A 26097-nucleotide genomic window follows, 5' to 3' on the forward strand; every position below is an offset into this window, starting at 1 on the left:
AAGTACGTATTGCACTTATCAGCTCAAAATGGAGGCTTCTTTTAACACTAATAACAGAAAGCCGGAGACCAAGGAAAAGCCAGACGACACTTCGGCTGAATACTCGTACCATTTGGGAATATTAGCACGTTAGCTTTAAATATAACTTGCGCCGGGTAAGAAATGTGAACGTTGGACCTACCTTTTCAAGCATGCATGCGAGACAGATAATCAGGACATTGTTCTGTCAAAGCGGATGGTCGTTTAGCAGACGACAATTTGCAACGATTCTGTCAAAACGTTACTTACCTCATCGAGCGATGTCTTGTCAAACTCAAGCGAATCTCCAGCCAAAGAGTCCGGATGCAGACGACAAAGAGAGGTCAATTTATTATTTACACAACTTATTAATCTTTCAAAGGAGTGTATATATTTAATACAATGAAAACTTGTGCAATGGCTTTCAGCAAGTGAAAGAAATGTGCTGCGTCATTCTCTAGGCACAGTTGTATTTTTATTCATTTTTTTCTGATAACTATTCTGTTCATCTTTGATGTTAGCCTTGCTTCTTTTATGGTACTCTTTTGTGTGAGATACAGGCACATCCTCATAATTATGTTTTTACGCTTAGTCAAGTTTTGTTAAAACATTTAGTCAAAACAATCTACACACACAGACACACACACACACGCATTTGAATCGAGACGAGGGTCGTCACCGTCGTTGTGTATGTGCGTGTGTCACTGTGTGTCTGTGTGTGTGTGTAGAGCGATTCAGAGTAAACTACTGGACCGATCTTTATGAAATTTTACATGAGAGTTCCTGGGTATGATATCCCCATTTTGAACTCAAAGCCATGACGTTCCCTACACAAGGCTTTGATAACGAACGGATAAGGGGCGTAACTCCTTAGTCATATTACAGTTGAAAATTCAAAGCGGGTCGGCTTCACTCAATTTCTTGGCATCAGAGGCTTGACATAAATTAGGAAAACAAATGGTTGGACCCATCATGGACCAACTAAAACGCTGTAGGGCGGAATTAATATTTTGATGGTATTTTTGAACGTTCTCAGTGTCACTGTAGGAAGTGGCGTTCTCAGCGTGCAGAAAGTGAGCGTCAAGTCCCTTTGTATCAACAACGAAAATCTTTGCATCTTTGAATGAATCGAAACGCATGAGTGGTAAGTCTCGTGCGTTTCGATTCATTCAAAGATGCAAAGATTTTCGTTGTTGATACAAAGGGACTTGACGCTCACTTTCTGCATGCTGAGAACGCCATTTCCTACAGTGACGCTGAGAACGTTCAAAAATACCATCAAAATATTAATTCTGCCCTACAGCGTTTTAGTTGGTCCATGATGGGTCCAACCATTTGTTTTCCTAATTTATGTCAAGCCTCTGATGCCAAGAAATTGAGTGAAGCCGACCCGCTTTGAATTTTCAACTGTAATATGACTAAGGAGTTACGCCCCTTATCCGTTCGTTATCAAAGCCTTGTGTAGGGAACGTCATGGCTTTGAGTTCAAAGTGTCCCCAGATGGGTTTTTTCATTTTTTCGATAAATGTCTTTGATGACGTCATATCCGGCATTTTGTAAAAGTTGAGGCGGTTTCACGATTTCATCTTTCCCCTGGGTACATATTTCCCCCTCGACATAATTATACTAAAGACTGAAATGTTGTTTCCTGGTAAAATTAAGAAGTGAAATTATTTATGGACAAAAAGCATGTCAGTTTCTTGCATGTGAAGAAAATTGGTGGTAAAATTTAATAGATTTCACCCCCAAAATCGAATTCTTCAAAAACGTGTACTGATCGAATGGTAAGATGGAAAACATTTTAGGATGAATCAAATTTCTAAGTTAAATAAAACAAATTGGTTGGACAAATTTGGCCCCATGAAGTTAAGGTACACAAGGTCGCTCATCAGTACTAGCGTAGGGTGTTTTTTTGTTCAGTGTAGAGTTTATATACTAGATCAACGAGGCCGAAAAGCGAAATATCAACACGGCGAAAGATGAAAACGTCACAGCGGCTCTGTCTCACCCTCATTTTTGAGTCACTTGAGAAAAAGTGACTCTATGTAATCGGTCAGTGTTAGTCTGTCCGGCCGGCCGGCCGTCCGTCCGGCCGGCCGGCCGTCCGTAGACACCACCTTAACGTTGGACTTTTCTCGGAAACTATCAAAGCGATCGGGCTCATATTTTGTTTAGTCGTGACCTCCAATGACCTCTACACTTTAACGATGGTTTCGTTGACCTTTGACCTTTTTCAAGGTCACAGGTCAGCGTCAAAGGAAAAATTAGACATTTTATATCTTTGACAAAGTTCATCGGATGTGATTGAAACTTTGTAGGATTATTCTTTACATCAAAGTATTTACATCTGTAGCCTTTTACGAACGTTATCAGAAAAACAAGGGAGATAACTAGCCTTTTCTGTTAGGCAACACACAACTTAACGTTGGGCTTTTCTCGGAAACTATAAAAGTGACCGGGCTCAAATTTTATGTGAACGTGACTCATTGTGTTGTGAATAGCAATTTCTTCCTGTCCATCTGATGCCTCATATAATATTCAGAACTGCGAAAGTGACTCGATCGAGCGTTTGCTCTTCTTGTTCAATAGAATTGGTTGACATTTTGGCCAAGCAATCTTCGACGAAAACCGGACTTTGGTATTGCATTTCAACTTGGTGGCCTAAAAATTAATTAATGACTTTGGTCATTAAAAATCTGAAAATTGTAATTAAAACTATTTTTTATAAAACGATCCAAAATTACATTTATCGTATTCTTCATCATTTTCTGATTCCAAAAACATATAAATATGTTATATTTGGATTAAAAACAAGCTCTGAAAATTAAAAATGTAAAAATTATGATTAAAATTACATTTCCGAAATCGATTTAAAAACAATTTCATCTTATTCCTTGTCCGTTCCTGATTCCAAAAACATATAGATATGATATGTTTGGATTAAAAACACGTTCAGAAAGTTAAAAAGAATAGAGATATATATAGAAAAGCGTGCTATCCTCCTAAGCGCAACCGCTACCGCGCTTTTCTGGATTGTTAATTTCACTGCCTTTGCCACGAGCGGTGGACAGACGATGCTACGAGTGTACGGTCTTGCGGAAAAAATGCAATGCGTTCAGTTTCATTCTGTGAGTTCGACTGAGCTTGACTAAATGTTGTATTTTCGCCTTACGCGACTTGTTTATTTTTTACATACTGTACAAAGTTTTAAAACGTCTATAATGAATAAGTAATATAATCCTTGCAAATATATTCAGTAGGTCTTATTTTCCAGAACGGAGGCAGCCTGTACATGTTCTTTTCTGACATGCAGTGAGTTATGTACACTTAAAACATTATAGAAGGTTTCCTTTATGATTTATTGGGATAGAAGTCTAAATTATTTAAAAATGCCTCACATTACTGTTAAAACAGTACATAGGGGTGTCGTTTCACTGTGTCTTTTCATGTTTTGTGCAGTGGCAAAGAAAAAAAGCATCGTTCTTTTGTAGAGGTGTATGACCTGAAGTCAGTCAACTTACGACTGACAGAAGACTCCACCCCTTACTGTGCAACAGTCATCCACCCCGGTCTATCCCCGGAAGCCATCAGCCGTAATGGTGAGAGAGAGAGAGAGAGGGAGGGAGAGAGAGAGAGAGAGAGAGAGAGAGGGAGAGGGAGAGGGAGAGAGAGAGCGAGAGAGAATTGAATTGAACTTTATTTAACAAGGATTAAGATTTAAGGCTACGCCTTTTCTTACAATCTGTCCTTAGGACGCACAGACACACAATGATAAAATTGAAAAATTAAAAAGTTTTAAAAAGTTTACGAACAAAAGGAGGTCAGAAAACTTCAGCACGTGATGATAAAGATGATGATGATGATGATGATGATGATGATGATGATGATGATGAAGATGAGGCATGAAGAGCATACATATGTGGTTATCCCCGAGTACGCAGTACTAGGGTCCTGCAGACTTTAATTGTGTGTGTGTGTGTGTGTCTGTCTCGACTTAACAGCTTATTGCTGGGAAACTACTGGGCGCAGTTCGTTCAAAAGTTGATACACTAACTTGATAATAGGTCTGATTGATCGTATTAAAACTTCATAATGTTACCTGGGACCTAAATGCCAAATAAATCACAAAAACCACTCTTAACGGGGGGAGTTTTTGCGGTGGGAGGCTGGTCGCTTTGCGAATAGCCAGTCACTGAACTAAAGGGGAGACTTGGGCGGCTGACGTCACGCAGTGACGAGAAAAGCATGATTTGCAAGCCAGCCGCAGCTGGTGGGGATTTGGTCTCGGCAAAGAAACTACAATACAGTGCTTGGTCTCGGTGAGACTGAAAGAGAGAGAGCGACAGATACACACAGTGATTCAAGGCGCACAACTCTAGTAAAGTTGTCGTAGCACGTCCGTCTATGGCCAAAGTGATCCGGGTTCGATTCCCGGCATGGGCGGTCTATTTTTTTTTTTTTTTTTTCTTTTTTTAAATTCTTGTTTACTATTGTTTATTATGAACGTTTCAATGTTTTATTTCACTCTAATAATTTTTTTAATTGTGTAAAATAAATAAATAAATTTTTTTTTTTTTTTTTTTTTTTTTTTAAATCCAAGTGATCCGGGTTTGATTCCCGGCATGGGCGGTCTATGTTTTTATTTTTTTATTTATTTTTTTTAAATTCTTGTTTACTATTGTTTATTATGAACGTTTTAATGTTTTATTTTACTCTAATAATTTTTTTAATTGTGTAAAATAAATAAATTTTATTTATTTATTTTTTTTTTTTAATCCACGTGCACAAGACAAAAACTTTCATACTGGGGGAGCGAGCCAGTCTGAAGAGTACTCGGGTCCAGCGCCAGCGTTTTTTATTCATAAAATCAAATGCATACTATGCAAGTAATTATAAGTACAAGCTGGTAGCAATCGAACATCTAGCAATAGTACAACAAAAATATGTTCAGAATATACAATGCACAGCATATCTTTGGCGTAATACTAAGTGTGGTAAATCAAAACGCGTTAAACTACTCAGACATTAAGTGTTTTTTGACACATTTTTAAAAACTTTTTAATGACTTTAAGTGCTTAAAGGATGATGGAAGTGAATTCCAAACTGATGTACCCGAAAAAGCAAGACTGGTTCGTGGAATCGGTGGGATCAAGTTGACCGACCCATATCTGTGGGTAGCTTTATTAAATAATCATGTAATGTAAATCGGCACTTTACCGTTATACAATTTATGCATGAAAATGGCTTTGTTTAACTAATGAGATGCTTTTCCATTGGAAGAAAGTTAAGCATTTTTAATGTCATATCTGTTGGGGCATTATCCTTTACGATGAGTTTAGCCGAGCGACGATAGAGAGAGTCTAACCTTTTCAAGTGGACATCACTGCTGCCATCCCAGAGCGTCGAAACATAATTGATGTGAGGCATTACATGAGCATGGTGGAACATTTCCAGAGTCCTTCTGTCCGTAAATTGCTTTAACTTGGATAGGAGGAAAACGTTCTTGGCTACTTTCTTGCAAATATGCTGTAATTGTGCCTGCCACTTGAATTCACAATCAATAATTACCCCAAAAACGCGATGCTGTTGAACTTGTTCAATTGATTGCGTACCAATATTAAGATTTAGTTTGAGTGGAGAAATCTGGTGTTTTTGTCTGGTTGCAATTACCATACTTTTAGTTTTTATTGGATGGACAAGCATAGCATTGGCACTACACCAGTTATTTACATCGTTTAACTCATTCAAGGCGCGTCTAAATTTTCCCTGTGTTCCCTGCCAGCGCGCGATTTAGAGCCATTTTGAAAAAATTATAAAAAATCAACAACACAAGATAACCTTACATTATAAGATGTTTGATGGGTTGTTGAAGGCCGCGGTCAATAAATATGAAACAAAAGTCGATATGCCCCCCGAGGACCGACAAAAAAGCTGGTCTGTCAACACACCACCAAACATCGTTTTTGTCATCATTTTGGTAGTGAGAAAATAAGTGCACAATCAACCCAGGGAGCCATGCATGCTTTGAAACACGGGTTCCGTGCTGATAACCACACGAGTCCCGGTTTGATAACCACTGGCAATCAACGATAGTCATGGAGCGAGGATTATCAGAATGAGCTGGCGTGTGAAAGCAACTTTCTGTGTTTTTAAGTTCATTAAATGTTGGGATGAATATGTCAGGTTTGAGGATGCACAGTTCTGTAGGTTCATCTCGGTATTCCACCCCCTCGGCTTTCTGTTGTAATCATTAAGCTGAGTGATCGAATGTGGAAGCTACGTTTGGTCAAAGGTCACAGAAGATTTGCGTCGTGCTGCGAAGGAAAGAATCGCGATCTTGTTTCCGACTCAGTACCTCTTTGTTTTTTATTAGACCTGTCATACTGCTTGCTCGGCTTTGTTAGATGTTTGCATATCTTGTTGCTATTTTCTTTGCTTTTATTATTGTTTCTTATTTGTGCTTCGTTTATCGATACAACGTCTTGTGCATGGGTCAAAATGTGTGTGTCAGGGGTCGTTTTACTTGAACTTGACGTTCGTGTTTCTCCGAACGTCTGTGTATCGAAACACAGATACACGCACTCCATGACTCTGTAAGAAGACAAAGCATATCGCTAAGTTTCATTTGTTTTTGATGAGTGTATGACCTTTCATGAAGTAGTTTTGTTTTTTGTTTACTTTTGCCAGTTTGCCAGTTCGTTTTTGGAACTTTGCAAAGCAGTGTCGTGTCGTCTGTTTAGGTCTGGGGAAACACCAATGAAAAGAGCCGAAGAATCCCGGAGCGTTTCTATTGGGTTTGCTTTTGATTATCCATGTATAACCTGCTTCCTGCAACTATGGTAACCGGGGATTTATTGCCTGGGGAACATGAGATTTATTTCCCAGGTGCTTGTGAATGAAAACTCGTGAAAATGATGACAAACCTTTATGTTTTTGCAAAGTTTGGAACTTACTCTTTTAGAAAATATATCTTATGAAACATTTGAAAGTACATACCTTTTGTTGTCTTCATATCCAGGCAAAATATCCAATTTGAAGCACACAAAAAAAACTTTTTTGTTCTTGAATGAAACACCAGTAGCTCACTGTTGCAGTACTTTTTCTCACAAAATCAAGCTGATATGCACTGTTTCAAATGTCAAGAGTGTTGCTGGTGAATCAGAGTGTTGCTGGTGAATCAGAAACAAAAATTACTGTTAAATAGACTTGAACTGGTGAGTGTCAAGCATAATCGAGGCGCGTCTAAATTGTTAAATTGTCCCTGTGTTCCCTCAAATCCCACGATTTTGACCCATTATTAAAAAAGATTATAAAAATCAACAACACAAAATAACCTTACCTACCTTACATTTTTGCAAAGTTTGAAACTTGCTCTTTTAGAAAATATATGAAACATTTGAAAGAACATACCTTTTGTTGTCTTCACATCCAGTCAAACTACCTCTTTGAAGCAAAAAACAAACAACTTTCTACGTCATGGGTTCATCATACACAATGTCATGATCGACACTTTCATTGCCCGAATCATCACCCAAATGATCGTCCATTGGCACAAACTCGTCACCCGGTGAATCTAAAATATCATCTCCACTATCATCATCACTTAAGGTCAAGATCAGAACCGTACTGAATAACAAGTTCTAGCACTCTTTTTAAGTTACTACGTCTTGTCAACAGAACGATCCGCCATCTTGGAAAAGTCAAAACACGTGGGTCGCACACCGTCAACAAAATCAAATTAATCCCATCAATTGAAAGGAAGGAACTGTTTACAGTGAATGGTTCCACTGTAGACAGATAGAAGTTCATTGCAGGGGTTGTTTCGTTTACACCGTTAAAAATTCGTGATATCCGTCGGAACTCAAGTACAGGCACGCGGCCAACGCTAAACACAGGTGTCGGAATTCCAGTTTCGACACGCAGCGAATGAGTTAAAGCTGTTTGAATGGAGGACTCTATTACCGTAAAATCCCTAGCATAAGCCCACCATTTAGCAAACGCCCACTCCCCACTTTGGGCCAAAAGTTGTGCACAGGGGTAACTACCTAGCAAACGCCCACCCTGGTTTTTTCAAAGAGAATATAGGCTCACTTTCACTAGGATTTGTGCAGACTGTTCTAAAAGTCATCTTTTCCCCCTTCTTTACCTTTTCGTGTTTCTTTCCTTTTTATATTTAGTCAAGTTTTGACTAAATATTTTAACATCGAGGGGGGAATCGAAACGAGGGTCGTGGTGTATGTGTGTCTGTCTGTGCGTGTGTGTGTGTGTGTGTGTGTGTGTAGAGCGATTCAGACTAAACTACTGGACCGATCTTTATGAAATTTGACATGAGAGTTCCTGGGTATGAAATCCCCATACGTTTTTTTCATTTTTTTGATAAATGTCTTTGATGACGTCATATCCGGCTTTTCGTGAAAGTTGAGGCGGCACTGTCACGCCCTCATTTTTCAACCAAATTGATTGAAATTTTGGTCAAGCAATCTTCGACGAAGCCCGGACTTCGGTATTGCATTTCAGCTTGGTGGCTTAAAAATTAATTAATGACTTTGGTCATTAAAAATCTGAAAATTGTAAAAAAAAATACAAATTTATAAAACGATCCAAATTTACGTTCATCTTATTCTCCATCATTTTCTGATTCCAAAAACATATAAATATGTTATATTTGGATTAAAAACAAGCTCTGAAAATTAAATATATAAAAATTATTATCAAAATTAAATTGTCGAAATCAATTTAAAAACACTTTCATCTTATTCCTTGTCGGTTCCTGATTCCAAAAACATATAGATATGATATGTTTGGATTAAAAACACGCTCAGAAAGTTAAAACAAAGAGAGGTACAGAAAAGCGTGCTATCCTTCTTAGCGCAACTACTACCCCGCTCTTCTTGTCAATTTCACTGCCTATGCCGTGAGCGGTGGACTACGAGTTTTCGGTCTTGCTGCGTTGCATTGCGTTCAGTTTCATTCTGTGAGTTCGACAGCTACTTGACTAAATATTGTATTTTCGCCTTACGCGACTTGTTTCTTATTCTTTGTCCCCTCTCCTCACTCCCAGTCCCACCCATCCCCGACAAAGTGAATTAAAATTACGTCATGCTTTTCCACTGACGTCTTTTGTCTGTCAGTTACGTACCGGTACTTTGACGAGCTTCCTGGTGGCCTGAAGTTTGTTCTTGAATCTCTCTGTGCCATTTTTGCAAAATGCCGAAGCGACAGTCTTACACTGTGTCTTTCTCTGTCTGTCTGTCTGTCTGTCTGTCTGTCTGTCTGTCGGTCTCTCTCTCCTCTATCTCCCCTCTCACTCTCTGTCTGTCTGTCTGTCTGTCTGTCTGTCTCTCTCTCTCTCTCTCTCTCTCTCTCTCTCTCTCTCTCTCTCTCTCTCTCTCTCTCTCTCTCATGATTGTCCTCGTTGGCCTTCTTTGCCTCAAAGTCCCTTTTTTTCCTCCTTTTTCCTCCACTTCTACTCACACGACCTAACTTACATGCTTTCGGGGTTTGTATTCACTCAATTACACGGTTGAGCACAAAACTTACTTTGTGCAAAGGGGTCTATCCCTAGCAAACGCCCACCCCCCAATTTTGCCCTAAATCTGTGCACAGGGGGGGTGGGCTTATGCTAGGGATTTTACGGTACTGGAACAGACTTTCCACTTGAATGAAGAGAAGAATCGTCAGCAAAAAAATCACTTCTTACATTACTATCAGAAATGTGCAGTGGCAGATCATTGATATATAGACAGAACAAGATCGGCCCAAGCACTGACCCTTGAGGCACCCCGCAGAGAGAGAGAGAGAGAGAGAGAGAGCGCGTGAGATAGAGAGAGAGAGAGAGAGAGAGAGAGAGAGCGCGTGAGATAGAGAGAGAGAGAGAGAGTGAGAGAGAGAGCGGAAGTGTGTGTGGGTGTGTGTCTGTCTGTCAAAATCTATTTATTTCTTCCTGGTTTACTCTTCTCTCATTCCCTTTCTATTTGAGTGTGATATCTATATTTGCCTGCATGTCTGTCTGTCAGTCTGTCAACCTGCAAGTTCATCTATTCATTCGTCAATCTAAGACTGTGTTTCTGTTGATGTCTCTGTGTCTGTGTGCGTCCATGTGTGAATGCATTTTACCAACAAATAATTCTTATTATGTGCAGGTCACCCTTCACTACCAAGTATTCTAAAAGCAGCAAGTGCATGCAGGATGTACGCCATGCACATGCCAGCAAACGATAGCGGGGAAACGTTCTTCCAGTATGACCAGATCACCAGCCACTGTTTCACTTTCATCTCATCATCGTTGGTCAACATATCGCTGCACATGTACACCTCTTCTGTACCCAAGTGGCCTTTGGAAGTGGGTCCTGTTAACGTTAATGAGAAAAATGTGTCACTCTATAGATGCAGAATTTAGATTTTTGTTCCTGTCAGTGTCAATAAGTAAAATCTCTGTCTGCCTACCAGTCTCTTTGTCTCTCTTCCTGTCTCTGTCTATGTCGGCCTGTCTGTCTGTCTGTCTGTCTGTCGGTGTCTCTCTCTCTCTCTCGATCTCTCTCTCTCTCTCTCTCTCTCTCTCTCTCTCTCTCTCTCTCTCTCTCTCTCTCTCTCTCTCTCTCTCTCTCTCTCTCTCTCTCTCTCTCTCTCTGTGTTGCTTGCAACAATTTGATCAGATTGAACTACCTTTGAAAGTGTGGAAAGAACCAATTGGGAAGTATATGCTGTGTTTGTGTGTGAGTGGCAAATTATTGTTTTTCAGTAAAAAAAAAGTGGGATTTTTGTTCAAGGGAGATAACCCTTGCATGACATCATGAAAACTACATGTACTTCTATGCAGAGTTGTTTCCATTTAGTTAGTAAAGAGCAGGGTCTTTGCATGTGTGATTGTGTGCTTGTTAAAGTGTGCATGCACATGTGAGTGTGCCATGTACATAGATAAGTCTGACATTGTAAGAATAGGACTTATAAGAATAAGCATAAACAGTCTGAAAATACTTCAGCTGGACAGTATCGGAACAGCAATTTTAGGATTGAAAATCATAATCATGTGTGTATTGTGTACAGGTAAAACTGCAAGGCGGTCACATGGGTCGCACTTCACTGAGCACCGTGTCAAGCATGACCTCACCTGCAGACCCTGAGAGAAGAGAACTGATGAGACAGATTAATCAGGTTGGTGTCTAAAAGTAAAAAGTGCATGATTTATGTGTGTGTCTGCCCAAAAGTTTTGTTCTCATGAAAACGTTTTGGACCTTGTTTATTGTTAATGTGGAGTTGTTTACAATTCAGATCTCACTAAGGCGGAGTAGGAATTGGATCCTTTTTGCCTATCAAGAAGTGATCATATCAGTCAGTTATGCATGACCATGACATGCTCATAGTCTTACCTTGATGTATAATTATGTAGGTGGATACTGGAATGCTAGTGGAGACATACCTGTTTTAACATTGAAAGGTGAACAATAGAATAAAGTATAGTGAAGTGCATCAGGAAAGATGATTCCTCATTTCTTTAAATTCTAGTCGCCATGTCATGACCATGTTTGTAGAGAGCATTATTAGACCTTTGTCAGCATTTGCTACATTCTCCATTTTTCAGGTGGTGCTGGTAGACAAAGAGACCCGCAGGCCAATCCCCATAGAGGACAAGTGGCGCAACCTGTACCAGTCTCAGTGTGTGCGTGGAGAACCGCTCATCATCAAGCGACAGGACGTGCCCGAGTCAGGCCCTCTCAGCGTCTATCAGGTGGGTAGGCTTTGTCTTTCATGAGAAGCAGAACAATGGTGACTGCGCGTGAGAGCGAGAAATAAAAAGACCAAAAAATACTGTACTCATGTGTTTAACGAACACAACAAAAATCACAATGTTTGACTTTTCGACCCTAAGGTCTTCCTCAGGAGAACAAAACACGAAACAGAGCGGATTAAAAAAGAGGACAGGGAACAGAATAGAAAGAAGAACAACAGTTGTCATGGTTCACGAACCAACACAAACGGACAAAATAAATTTGATGAGAAGTTCAGCTGTGATTTACCTGACGTACGTGGCATGACTTTAAGAACTACTAGTGTCTCTAGAGAATACATTTTTCTCAGACATTCTGAAAGCTGAGAAGCTTAATTTGTTCCCCAATATTAAGGTGTTCACTCCACTTTTGTTGCGTGTTTTTCTCGTTACTGTGAGTAAGAGAACCCAAAGAGCAGAGATTGGAATTTGGATAAAGCCAGCCCTCAAAACATGAAAGAGTTAATACTGTCATGTCAATTCAAAATACAGTACAATGGGTGCGTAACCTGGTGTTTAGGATGTTAGCCTTGCGTGCAGAATGTTCGGGGTTTAAATCCCGACCGCGCCTGGTGGGTTAAGGGTTGACATTATTTTTCCAATCTCCTTGGTCGCCTTATCTGCAGACCTGCTTGTGCCTTATCCCCATTCCTATGTACACGCAAGCACAAGACCGATCGAGTACTCACAAAAAGTATCCTGTAATCCATGTTAGATACGAAAACTGCCAGCTTGTATCCCCTGGAATCAGAGCATGACTGCCTTAATAGCGAGTTAAAACGGCAATACTATAGTCTTGGGAAAGCTTACTGTAGCCTGAGTGTACGTGGCAGGCGCAGCCCATGATCGTAGAAGGAGAAGAAGAAAATACAGTACATAGCAAACACATGATACACATTTATATGGGTCATTCTCAGAAATGGTGGTACAGTGAGAGTGAGAGGGGTGACACATTTGAAATCATGAAAAAGTAAATTAAAATTATTTCTACCACGACTTTTTTCATCTGAATCTATTCCTGAGACATTAAAGCATTGTTGTATGTCAATAAAAATGGTTTCTATACGTTGGTGTTGTTTTTGTGTGCTTTTCAATTGCGAAGTTCGGCCGTTTCCGGATCGCCGAAGCGTTACACAACTTTCGTGATCAACAATATTTTCAGTCTCATGGCTAAATGCAAACATGCAAACACCAACAAATTACTGCAATCGACAGTCAGGACGTCAGTATTGGACGTAGCAACACATCTTTGCAAAAACTCACGCTGAATTTGAAGTTAGGGGCTTCGAACAAAAAATTTTGAATGTCGTAACGCATCGTTTCCAGACTCGACGCCCGAACATCGGACAGCAATGTGCTGCATGACTTTGCCACATCACGGCTATTTTTAGCTCTTTGGCGCGCAGGAAGTTCGAACAAGAAAATAGTCCTTTGAATCACAGCCAAATATTCACAGAAAACACCAGAATCATATCATTTGCTGAAACTCATGGCGTCGTTTCCTGACCTACGTCACGACTGAAGATGGTTTTTACTAAATTGTCGAGCCTGCAAAGCTTTGTCACAAACTTACACACCGCGGTTGGCGACAATGTAGCGTCGGAAAGATATCGAGTGCAACAGTTTCTCAACGCGCGAAGTTTAGCGGCAACAAAGTAGCCAAGAAGTTCTCGTATCTTCTGATCGCCGATGTTCGACATTCAACAAGTACTTAAAATGGGTAATCTGAACGCAACAGGAACTTTCAACAAATACAGCAAACTCTGACGAATTGTGTTTTGTGTAGTTATTTTCGGTCAGACGGGTTTTGCCGGCAAGAAAGGCCAAACAGTGCAGATTCATGTCTGTTGCACAGGAACCGAAAGTGGTTCAAGCATTTCGTTTCTGTGTTACGACTTTCACCTTAGTCAGTTCCAAATGTCATTTTTTTACCAATATTAGTTGAAGTCCTTACCTTTCATAACTAGAATGTGTTGGGTAGAACACAAAAATACTGCAGAACTGATAAAAAATGCACAAAGGATTGAAGGCTTAGGTGGTTTAAAGTTGGAATTTGGTTTCCATGTTACAACATTCATCACGTAAATACAACACTTTAAAACGTCTCTTATTCAGCAACCAATAACTCTTTTTGTCTAATTTTTGCATTATTATGTATAGCAAACAATAGACTTCATAGTAAAAACAATTATTTTGTATTTCTTGACACTTTATTTTTTACTTTGTATGTAACACTTTGTACCACCATTTCTGAGAATGACCCATATATATATGTACATAGGCATGAAAAGGAGTCTAAAACTGTGACATGCTCAGGAAAACTTTTAGCCTAAAAAGGAGACACACAAAGAAAGGCTAGACAAATCCAGTCACACTTATAAGCTCATAAACACACTATAAGTTCAAAAAGTAGTTTATTTTTAACAAACTAGTAAATTTAAATCCCGGCATATGTACATAACTTGTCACAACGTCACAAACTTCATTTAACCTTACAAGTGCACTATGACAGAAAATAAACATAACCCAAGCAAAAAACCCACATTAAATGACTTTAAATATCAAAACAACACCAAAAACAAAAATCTAACATTATTACACCCGACTAGAGCATTGTGTACATAACCGTCACATCATATCACAAAAATGCAACAAAAAAGGTGACAAAAGACGATTTCTGACCCCTCAGTACAAAACACATGTAAAAGAGATAGACACCAGACAGCCACAGCAAGGAGAAATGTAATCACAGAGGATGAAAGGAATAACATCCTTTTTCACTTCATCCGTAAATAATTGCTAAAAAATCGAGATTAAAAAACAATTTAACCACACAGAATGAAACCAACATCAAATATAGTTAGAAATGCTTACAACTATGAAGTTAAAGTGGCAAACAAGCAAAATCCGGTTATAGGGGCTAGACAATTAAAAAAAAACAGCAGCAGTCAAACTTTGTTCATAACATCACAGCGTGACATAACCAAAACAGATACATTAAAACAAGAACATTCTGACCCAACAGGCAAACAAATGTATGGACATCTCCAAATAAATGAGAAGAACCCTTAAGAAGTAAAAGTTGTGGATGAAACCACCATAAATCCACTATACAGCAAAAGAAACCTATGTGTACATAACGGCACGCAAAGTCAGAGGATGAAAGTGCCCATATCAGCTAAAAATGGTGCCAAAATAACTGCAATCAACAAATCTGAGAAAGAAATTAGTAGCAAAGGGACACAGTTACCATTTTAAATCAAAAAACAAGATAACATATGTAGCAGGTAAGAGATAAGAGGGAAAAATACATTGTACATAACGCCACACTGAGACACCTAGGATTCTGAGTGATGTATCTTAAACAGATGCACACCTACAAAGGCAGAAATTATAAGAAAACAAATGACACACAGAAGGTACAAATAAAAGAGCAACTAGCAGCCCTGGAACATAAATTCAGATCATCATCAGAAAATGCAAGAAAAATGAGAATGTGTACATAACATTACAACAGGAGATTATCTTTCATGCATTGAGTGCTGGTGAGTACTGCTCACTTAGATTTTGTCAGTTGGGAAATGATCACTGTTTATCAACAGACATAGGAACAAGAATACATGAAAAAGTATATAAGTGTAATATGATTGTGAAATAAGTTATCAATTCTGAAGATGGTTAAAACAGGATGTGTAAATAAAAATCTTGAAGCTCACAAAAAAAGTCTGGTCTCAGCCATAAGTCTCATGTAGGCTATGCCTCCAGAAAGATTTAGCAGCAAACATGTAAATAAAAGCCCAGTGTTCAAGGGACATCATGTAGCCGTCCTCCTTGAAGACTCGCAGGATGTTGCACACGGGTATACAAAAAACAAAAAAACAAAAAACAAAAAACATTTTCTCTTCCCACAGCCCAATTCCTCAGGAAGACCTCCCAGGCTCCCTCAGCAGTAGCTTTTGTGATCTGAAAGAAAAAACGATTTGCAATTATAGATGCATGTATAGTTTCTGAAATGCTTGCTATAATGTTTGGATTTTACACTATCTGCTATCATCACAGCAAAACGATATGATGTGACGTTATGAACATTTTCAGGGTCATAAAAACAGCTGAATGCAGTCATCTACTGCTCAGCTTTTAATTCTTTTAGCAAAAAAGAACAAGATTTGATCGTAGTAGAGAACTCTCTACTGCACAGCCTTCAGAACAAGATTTCAATAACGTGTACATAATGTCACACGTCACCCAGACAAGCTATCTCGAACTAAAGGCGTGTGAAGTTATGTACACGCAGTCATGGAAGAAAACACGAATCCCACAGAGAAAAGTCTGAATCTCATAACTCGGTCATTTACAAAGAACAACAAAAAAATGAACCACAAGTCTGAAAGAACGAAAATCAAAGAAAATCATTGATAAAAATGGTAAATATTCCGCGCCTAGCCCGAAGACAGTAATCTCATGATGTGACGTTATGAACATCGCACCGTACTTTCTCAACCGATTTCCTAGCCCGTCAGAAAGTCCCTTTCAACGCAGGAACAAAAGAAATCAACATAGTAATGTTTTCCACCTATTTGTACAAAGATTCTATTTGTATTAGCTTAACCATGCATCGTACGTTATCCGTCACGACAACAGCTTCGTATCTGAACAATCAAAATAAAATTTCTTCATTGTGCGTCAGATCGGAGACTTCGTTTAGCGCGCGATATTTTCGACTTGCACTCAACCATCGTTACAAACAAACAAAACACGTCTCAAACAGCAATATGACTTACAAAATTGATAAAACTTACCATCATTGTGTACATAACACATTTCAAAGAATCACGACAAAACACTTACCTCCTGTGTTCTCTTATTTCTCGTTCGTTTCAAACGCAGACTTCTTCAAATGAAACTACGATCGCATGGCTGGAAGTCAGTAAACAAAGTTTGTTCACACCCCTTGTAGAAACGAGTCCATGCGCGGAAGAAAATATAGTACATAACTAACGCGTCACGACGCATCACGCAGTTGGCCGAAAAACCTTTCCCGTACCGCTGTTTATCATTGGATTCGTGTTTTAAACTCATTTTCACACAGAAGAATGATTTTTCATCGAAAATCAACAAAAACTTTGTTGTTCTAAAAGTTGAGAATGAATGTCGGCTCATTAATACACTCGGCCGGAAAATCACGACAGAGAACGACGTACATTCTAGCCTATGGTAATCTTCCGGTAAGCTTGACTTGGCAAACTTCGGGGCACTTCGAACTTTGCAAGGGAAAGACCGACCATTTCAGAATAGAATCTCCGTATTTTTTCTATATTTTGGACAGTGATCTGACAGTATGGGAAAGTTTGCCGAGCACACTGTACTAGGTGTCACAGAATTGCAACAGATCACCGTCAATAATCACCAACAAAACATCGATTATATTCCGCACACGTGAACCACACGCTACGGAGTCATGTCCGAGCCGAGAAAAATACCTTCTTCGTCAATGCTCTTCATGTTCACGATTTTAAATAAAAAAGAAGCATCAACAAGAGACCTTTTCCGGAGGTTGTATCACTTTTTCTGACTCGACGCCATTTTGTGCCTGTGACTATATATATATATACGCTACAGAAGTGTTATTACTCTCTTCACAAAAATAAGTCAATAAACACCACAACAAACACATTTTTGATTACCTGTATTACCTTTCAGGTGAAAATAGCCTGGAGCGACACCGACAATTACAACCACACCAACTTCGCCAGTTATCCTCGTTTTGCTGTCGATGCCGTCCATGATGCGGTGAGGCTGGGAAAGCTTGAAGGTCACCTCTCACAGGCAGAAATCTCTTCAGGTATTTCTCAGGTGAAAACGGCGTACCTGGGAGAGTGTGTGGAGGGGGATGTGCTGAAGATTCAGGTGTGGAGCGTGGAGGGTTATGACAGAACGGTGCTGTGTTCCATGGAGAAAGACGGACAGGTGATAAACCAGGTGACGCTCACCTTTCATGGTCCTGGGAATTCTCTGTGAACAGGTGTGATGGAGTGATTTTGGTGAGATGAATTATGCGAGTTTTGTTTTAGCCTGTACAATTGCTGCGAGATGGGAAAAATATTAACCAGAGTCTAACGTCACAGACTTGCTGAGGGTATGTGACTGTTTAAAGCAGCGCTTGATGCATAATGGAAGATTCAGTTGTATGCACATAATATTAAAATAAAGAGAAGATGGTTATGTGTAGCTGTGTGTGACTGTGCTCAGATTATGTTTGCCTCGCATGTAAATACGTGTATTCGAAATTGTTTACTTCAAGAATAATGCCTGGTGTGTGATTACTTTACATTACACTGAAAGAGAAAGGGGCACGCCACGACAGGAGATACTGCTTATATTCTCCTTCCCTTATTTTTTTGTTTAAGCCACTCTAAGGTGGTGAACCCCCATGCGTATATGAGTGTGTTTCTGTTCTTGTGTGTGTGAATTCAGACACGTACATATCTCGGTGTGTTTGTGTGTGAGAGAGTGCACACACGCCTTTCTGTATGTGAATGTGCATGTGTTTTGATGGCTGTCTGTGTGGCCGTCCATGTGTGTGTGTGTGTGTGTGTGTGTGTGTGTGTGTTTGTTTGTTTGTGTGCATTTGTAATTACATTATGTACTTGGAGTTCTGAAAATGTTATGTATTTTACTGGCCTAGTTACTGCAGTTTGTTTACATATTGTTGTACCTGTGATAAAATTATAATATTCCACCACTGTATTATGGAATAAAAACAAATGAGGTTATGAAACCTGGGGTCTCTGGATTATGTGAATGGAACCTGTGTTCTGTAAGTCTGCTCTCTCTAGCTCTGGCTCTGTCCCTCTCTCTCTCTCTCTCTCTCTCTCTCTCTCTCTCTCTCTCTCTCTCTCTCTCTCTCTCACACACACACACACACACACACACGCACACGCGCGCACACACACAAACACACACACACACACACACATAAAGATGTGGAACCAATCTCCCAGCACCAGAGAGACTAAGCATTGAAACAAATAAGCGACCGTCATTCTCAAATTACTGTGGTCTTTGTGAACACATACCTCTTCATAAATATTTCTCAAAATTAATGCTATCAGGATTTTATCACAAAATGTATCTTGTTCATTCAAAATAAAACCCGAGTCGCCTTATAAACCATACCTGCGATGAAAGGTCATTGCAGGTGGCCAGTCATGACAGGTATATTTTAGTAAAGATAATAGACGAAGGGACAACAGAAGGTGTCCTTTCCTCTTCGGTGTCCTCAGAGTCCATGGAGGGACCTCACACCGCAGGCACCACCGTACTGTGGAACCCCCCTTGGAAGGCTTTCAACAATCCAAGTATAAAGGCTTTCAACAATCCAAGTATACAGGCTTTAAACAATCCAAGTATAAAGGCTTTCAACAATCCAAGTATAAAGGCTTTCAACAATCCAAGTATAAAGGCTTTAAACAATCCAAGTATAAAGGCTTTAAACAATCCAAGTATAAAGGCTTTAAACAATCCAAGTATAAAGGCTTTAAACAACCCAAGTGTAAAGGCTTTCAACAATCCAAGTATAAAGACTTTAAACAATCCAAGTATAAAGGCTTTCAACAATCCAAGTATAAAGGCTTTAAACAATCCAAGTATAAAGGCTTTAAACAATCCAAGTATAAAGGCTTTAAACAATCCAAGAATAAAGGCTTTCAACAATCCAAGTATAAAGGCTTTAAACAATCTTTGAAAGTCTTAAAAGGTTCCACTGTGTTGGCATACCCTTTGGGGGCAGCAGGTCATGCTCGCGTCAGTCTGATCATCACTTAAATCAAACTTGTAATCCGTTACGAAATTGCCAGTTTTGTAAATTTTGAATTATTTGTAATGAATGTTATATTCATTAACCGAATTCATCGATGAATTGGAGAAGCGAAAAAGCTTTTTTGTTTAAATCCGAAGGACCCACAGTTAAAAAAAACTATTAGTCTTGTGGGTTTGAGTGTGCACACCAGTACTTTAAAGGAACATGTTTTTCCTGTAAAAACAGCCTTGACTCACCATCTTAGATCTGGTCAAGCTTTTTTTGACGGGGAAGTGGGCTAGCAAAAACGATACTTTGGCTTTTTTTAAATGCTGGTCGACTTAGATTTCAACCATTTGATACTGTCTGTTACTGTATCTGTGTAGATTGAGTATTGCGCGCATACAAACGTACTTCCGCGACAGGGCAACTGTCACAATTACATCAATGTGCTGCATCTTACCATTGCAAAGCAGACGAATTTTCGAACTTTTCTTCTTTATTTGGTGTTTAACGTCGTTTTCAACCACGAAGGTTATATCGCGACGAGGGAAAGGGGGGAGATGGGATAGGGGAAAGGGGGGAGATGCAGATGGGATAGAGCCACTTGTTAAGTGTTTCTTGTTCACAAAAGCACTAATCAAAAAATTGCTCCAGGGGCTTGCAACGTAGTACAATATATGACCTTACTGGGAGAATGCAAGTTTCCAGTACAAAGGACTAAACATTTCTTACATACTGCTTGACTAAAATCTTTACAAACATTGACTATATTCTATACAAGAACCACTTAACAAGGGTAAAAGGAGAAACAGAATCCGTTAGTCGCCTCTTACGACATGCGGGGTGCAGAGAAATAAGGATGTGGAAAAGAAGACTTTTGGTAAGTGAAATAAAGGTGATGGATCCAGTCAGGTAGAAATAAGACAACAAGAAAAGAATTGGAAAACTGCAGGGAATAGTAGGGAGAGTTTTCTTGGAAGGAAATATAGGTGAAAGGACTGTTAAGGCAGAAATAAGACAAAAGAAGAGAAGTAAAGGGGTGGGGTAGCTCTGTGGAAACACTCCCGCCGCGTGAAGGCGACCCCATGGGAGCAATTTTCGAACCACTACAGTTTCTGTTTTGTGTCACTATCAGTCTATGAGCGCCCTTGTTATAACGTTGTGCTGGATTTGTATTTTAGATTCAGAGGTGCACAATAACATGCTTTCGCAAATATAGAGTAGGATTGAAAGCGCAAACGACCAAATTGATCATGCATGAAAAAGAGGGTCACGCGGGGCCCCGATGGCTCAAGGGTTGAACTAAACCACGATAACTTGTGTGTGGTTTACGTGTGCTAAATAGCAATGCAAGTGATCTGTACGTGTCATTTACTGTTGTTGAATGCTATTGTGAGTGTGTTCTATAAGGTTAGTATTGCTGTTTTTGTGAAAGATGTCATCGTTCTGTAAACCTCCTGTGAGGCGGAGTGGGGCTTTAAACGTTAAACCTGACATACCGGCATAACTTGCGAGATGTGCACTTGCCTTGTCTGAACATGCTTCCTGTCGTCTGTGACGATGCATTGCGTGTTATGTACATTTCCTTGTTGTGTCAGATTACGTGTCTTTTAGCTCGCAAAGAATCTTGAAAGGCATTAAAGCTGCTACTGCCGGTTGTATGGCTTTTAATGTCAATTATTAAAGCAGATAGTTGTGTGTGTGTGTGTGTGTTTATTTGTGTGTGTCAGTGTGGGGGGGGGGGTGTGCGTGTGTGCATTTGAATTTCATTCTTGTATCGGTTACTTTGGTCATAACAAATCAGTTCCTAACTGAATCTCACTGTATTGTCTTGTTTTTCAGGCCTAGCAGAGTTCAACTGCACGCGGACGGGGACTCCTTGCAACAACGGAGGCAGCTGTGAGGCAGGCACGTGTGTTTGTCCACCTTCTTTTGCGGGCTACGATTGCTCACAAAACACGCGTAAGTATCTGTTTTATGCACAAGAATTTTTTTTAGTTATAGACATATCTTTATTTGGTTTTGCAAAGATCTTTAACTGGAATATTCTATTGTTTATTGTGGATACTTTTATTGTTTATCTGATCTCTAAATACTAACTATAGTCTCCTTATCCACCCCAAATCGTAACCCATCCCACCGCGGCCCCAAACCCACCACCTCATCTCATCCGTTAACATTTCGCAAATTTTTTTTACGATCCAAAGTTTATACATAGTTAGGGAATGAGCGCTCGCTCAATTTTCAGAAATACCTTAATTCCTTTCCTTGTAAAGCGTCACATATCTGTGTATCAAGGGTTTCAAAACTCAACAGCCTGCTTTCTGCGCTGAGAGGAATGTTTAAACGAATAATTTCGTGAAACGGTTCTCGGCTATTTGCTACAGTCGTACAAGGATCATTACAAGTGATAACTTTTCAAATGCACAAATTAAAAAAAAAAAATCAAATAAACAGATGATATGTACACGTACCTTTTCTTACAGCTTAGTGCTTACTAGTTCTTGTTTTCTGTAGTTTAATGACTTCTTTCATCATAATTCGTGTGTACAAGTTTTCTCAATGTATCTAAAGACACCTCTTTGTTGAGAAAACTGATGCCCCACCACAAAGAAAGAAGATATTTCTTTAAGATATTATGCATTCAGAGGAATATGTGTGATATACCGTACACATCAAAAGGAAAAGCTGCAAACAATTTGAATTAATCGTTGAAAGCAAGAAAAAGAGTCGTTAAGAATAGACAACATTCATTTCAGTAATGAAGACGTCAGGAAGAGGAAACATGAGGTCGTGTGCACAAATGTCAAAATGCGCCGTCTCATCTTGTTGATGTTTGTTTGTTTGTTTGTTTGCTTAACGCCCAGCCGACCACGAAGGGCCATATCAGGGCGGTGCTGCTTTGACATTTAACGTGCGCCACACACAAGACAGAAGTCGCAGCACAGGCTTCATGTCTCACCCAGTCACATTATTCTGACACCGGACCAACCAGTCCTAGCACTAACCCCATAATGCCAGACGCCAGGCGGAGCAGCCACTAGATTGCCAATTTTAAAGTCTTAGGTATGACCCGGCCGGGGTTCGAACCTCCCGATCACGGGGCGGACGCCTTACCACTAGGCCAACCGTGCCGGTATCTTGTTGATGGATGGCAAGACTTGATTAACCATGTTTAAAATAATCTTGGGCGACCTGGAACTTTTGCAAATGGAGTTAGTCGTCTGTTTGTGTGTGTGTGTGTGTGTGTGTGTGTGTGTGTGTGTGTGTCTGTGTGTGTGTCTGTGTCTGTGCGCGCGCGTTTTTGTGTGTGTGTGTTTTGTGTGTGTGTGTGTGTGTGTGTGTGTGTGTGTGTGTGTGTGTGTGGGTGTGTGTGTGTGTGTGTGTGTGTGTGTGTGTTTTGTGTGTGTGTATGTGTGTGTGTGTGTGTGTGTGTGTGTGTGTGTGTGTGTGTGTGTGTGTGTGTGTGTGTGTGTGTGTGTGCACTATCTGTCTCTATCTGTCTCTGTCTCTGTCTCTCTCTCAAAAAGAAGCTTTTGGTCACCATTAATTTTGCGTCGAATATTTTCCAAAATATATACGTCGCAACCACACGTATACGTATGCGCATGCACTTTAAAGCAACTGTTGCAATAAAATAATATCTGCCCTGCCACTTTTCAATTAGTCTTATTAATTTGTGTCTTCTTAATGATGAAGATGATGATGATGATGATGATGATGATGATGATGATGATGATGATGATGATGATGATGATGACGATGCGAAGACGACGACGACAACGACAATGGTGGTGGTGACGACGACAATGATGATGCTGCTGCTGACGATGTGACGTCATACAACAGCGACGACGATGAAAAAAACAGCACCACCATTGCTAACAACAACAACAACAACAACAACAACAACAACAACAAGCTTAAGCAATGCAAACTGTAACTTCTTTCACTTCTCTCCGTCTCCCCAGAGTTGATAAGTCGTGTTGGCGCGTGCCGGTACCAACCATGCGCGAACGGGGGCACGTGTTACATCATGTCGAGCTCGGGCACGACGGGCACCACACCGGGCACCACGTTGAGCATATCGGGCAAGCTGAGCAGCCCGGAGACGTTTGGCTGTTACTGTCCCGACGGCTTTTATGGCGAGCGGTGTGAAATACCTTCAGGTAGAGTAGCTGTGTGTACCGGGAGTTTTTGGCTCAAGTGTAGCCTATGCGATGCTAAACTGTGTCTGTCTGTGCGTGTGTATGTGTGTGTGTGTGTGTGTGTATGTGATAAAAACTTTAACATTTGACTAAACACAGAAATACTAATTTTACCTGGTTATTATCCAAGCAACAGCTTCAAAATATTGAAGCAATGATCAACATTGTGTCGGCATGTGTGTAGTTAAAGCGTGTATCCAAAGAAAACGGGTGGTGGGGTTTTTTGAAGGGGTACAAGCAGTTGACTGGTTTGTGACGTGTGTGGTATGTAGACCAGGTCAGGTGTCAAGACCAGGTCAGGGGTCGCGCGAAGGATTGTGGTATACATGTACATAGATTCACTTCTCCAGTTCACCTCTGCATTCGCCGATTCGGGGAAGACGATTTCACGTTCTTCGGTTTCTAAGCTCCAGAAAAGTAAATAAAGAAGATACCGAAAAAAGCGTTTTTCCAATGTCCACGCGAGGAAGAGCTGTCGAAAGCGCAGTGTCGATCTGGCAGTCGTATCCCGGTAAGTACAGAGACAGATCTAGTGTCTCCCACTCTGATAACGTGTCACCTACTCAGGCTACTGTTAATCCGTTTTGTTTTAATTTCTTTTTATTTCAGCAGACACAGATGTCAAACACAGTGCTAGGCAGTCACCTCTAGTGAAATGAGTTGATCTAAAGTGCCTGTAATGTTTGGATGTCTTTGTTCTTGGTTCGATTTATGTGAATTTCAAGACTTGCAGTAGACCTAGAGTCTCAAGTTTACTCTGCCCGTATAAAACTGTCCACCATTTACTTGAACATGCAGATAAAATTATAAGGAAACGGAATGAATCTGCTCTCAAAGTCAAAATGATCACGATTTTGCCTCAGATTCAAAACATGCACTGTCATGGTTTTGTCTGTATAATTTGGTAAGTCTTATACTGTACCTTGCAACAACTTTCTTGAACTTGAAAGACAGTTTTTGAATGCTAGATCTGTATCGCGTCTCATTCCAGACTCGATCCTCTCTTTGATTGTACTGTTTGCTTACAAACTTATTAATTTAATTAATTATTAAGCGTTAGTTTTAACTCTCTCTCTCTCTGTGTGTGTGTGTGTGTGTGTGTGTGTGTGTGTGTGTGTGTGTGTGTGTGTGTGTGTGTGTGTGTGTGTGCGCGTGTGTGTGTGAGTGAGTTTGTGTTACTGTTTGTTGATTTCTTACGGGAGCCTTGAAGGCTTCGCCTCTTGTTTTTGTTGTTTTTGTGTGTTTTTTGTGTGTGTCTGCGGACGAGAAAATGGGGATGAGTGATACAGGGGGCATGGATAGGTGAAGGGGGGCGGGGAGTGAAGGGGGTGAGTGATACAGGGGGCATGGATAGGTGAAGGGGGGGCGGGGAGTGAAGGGGGTGAGTGATACAGTGGGCATGGATAGGTGAAGGGGGGGGGGGGGGCGGGGAGTGAAGGGGGTGAGTGATACAGGGGGCATGGATAGGTGAAGGGGAGCAGGGAGTGAAGAGGGTGAGTGATACAGGGGGCATGGATAGGTGAAGGGGGGCGGGGAGTGAAGGGGGTGAGTGATACAGGGGGCATGGATAGGTGAAGGGGGGCGGGGAGTGAAGAGGGTGAGTGATACAGGGGGCATGGATAGGTGAAGGGGGGCGGGGAGTGAAGGGGGTGAGTGATACAGGGGGCATGGATAGGTGAAGGGGGCGGGGAGTGAAGGGGGTGAGTGATACAGGGGGCATGGATAGGTGAAGGGGGGCGGGGAGTGAAGAGGGTGAGTGATACAGGGGGCATGGATAGGTGAAGGGGGGCGGGGAGTGAAGGGGGTGAGTGATACAGGGGGCTTGGATAGGTGAAGGGGGGCGGGGAGTGAAGGGGGTGAGTGATACAGGGGGCATGGATAGGTGAAGGGGGGCGGGGAGTGAAGAGGGTGAGTGATACAGGGGGCATGGATAGGTGAAGGGGGGCGGGGAGTGAAGGGGGTGAGTGATACAGGGGGCATGGATAGGTGAAGGAGGGCGGGGAGTGAAGAGGGTGAGTGATACAGGGGGCATGGATAGGTAAAGGGGGGCGGGGAGTGAAGGGGGTGAGTGATACAGGGGGCATGGATAGGTGAAGGGGGGCGGGGAGTGAAGAGGATGAGTGATACAGGGGGCATGGATAGGTGAAGGGGGGCGGGGAGTGAAGAGGGTGAGTGATACAGGGGGCATGGATAGGTGAAGGGGGGCGGGGAGTGAAGGGGGTGAGTGATACAGGGGGAATGGATAGGTGAAGGGGGGCGGGGAGTTAAGAGGGTGAGTGATACAGGGGGCATGGATAGGTGAA

The 26097-nt window shown here is 40.9% G+C and overlaps 1 protein-coding gene and 1 long non-coding RNA gene across 2 annotated transcripts; one reads left to right on the forward strand and one right to left on the reverse strand.

Annotated features, from left to right (window-relative positions):
* Positions 1–55: 55 nt before the first annotated feature.
* LOC138947632 (uncharacterized) lies at positions 56–18563 on the forward strand. The gene is made up of 6 exons (XM_070319141.1): positions 56–361; positions 3478–3617; positions 10161–10360; positions 11065–11172; positions 11600–11746; positions 17486–18563. Exons 1-6 carry the CDS (start codon positions 192–194, stop codon positions 17801–17803), a joined length of 1083 nt encoding a protein of 360 aa, XP_070175242.1. The 5' UTR covers positions 56–191; the 3' UTR covers positions 17804–18563.
* On the reverse strand, positions 14183–16995 carry LOC138947635 (uncharacterized). Its single transcript, XR_011449737.1, has 2 exons — positions 16634–16995; positions 14183–15748 (listed from the first exon to the last, which is right to left on the reverse strand). It is a non-coding gene; the product is annotated as an uncharacterized lncRNA (long non-coding RNA).
* Positions 18564–26097: the final 7534 nt, after the last annotated feature.

This window comes from Littorina saxatilis, linkage group LG14 (assembly GCF_037325665.1).
Source record: "Littorina saxatilis isolate snail1 linkage group LG14, US_GU_Lsax_2.0, whole genome shotgun sequence".
Lineage (NCBI taxonomy): Eukaryota > Metazoa > Mollusca > Gastropoda > Littorinimorpha > Littorinidae > Littorina > Littorina saxatilis.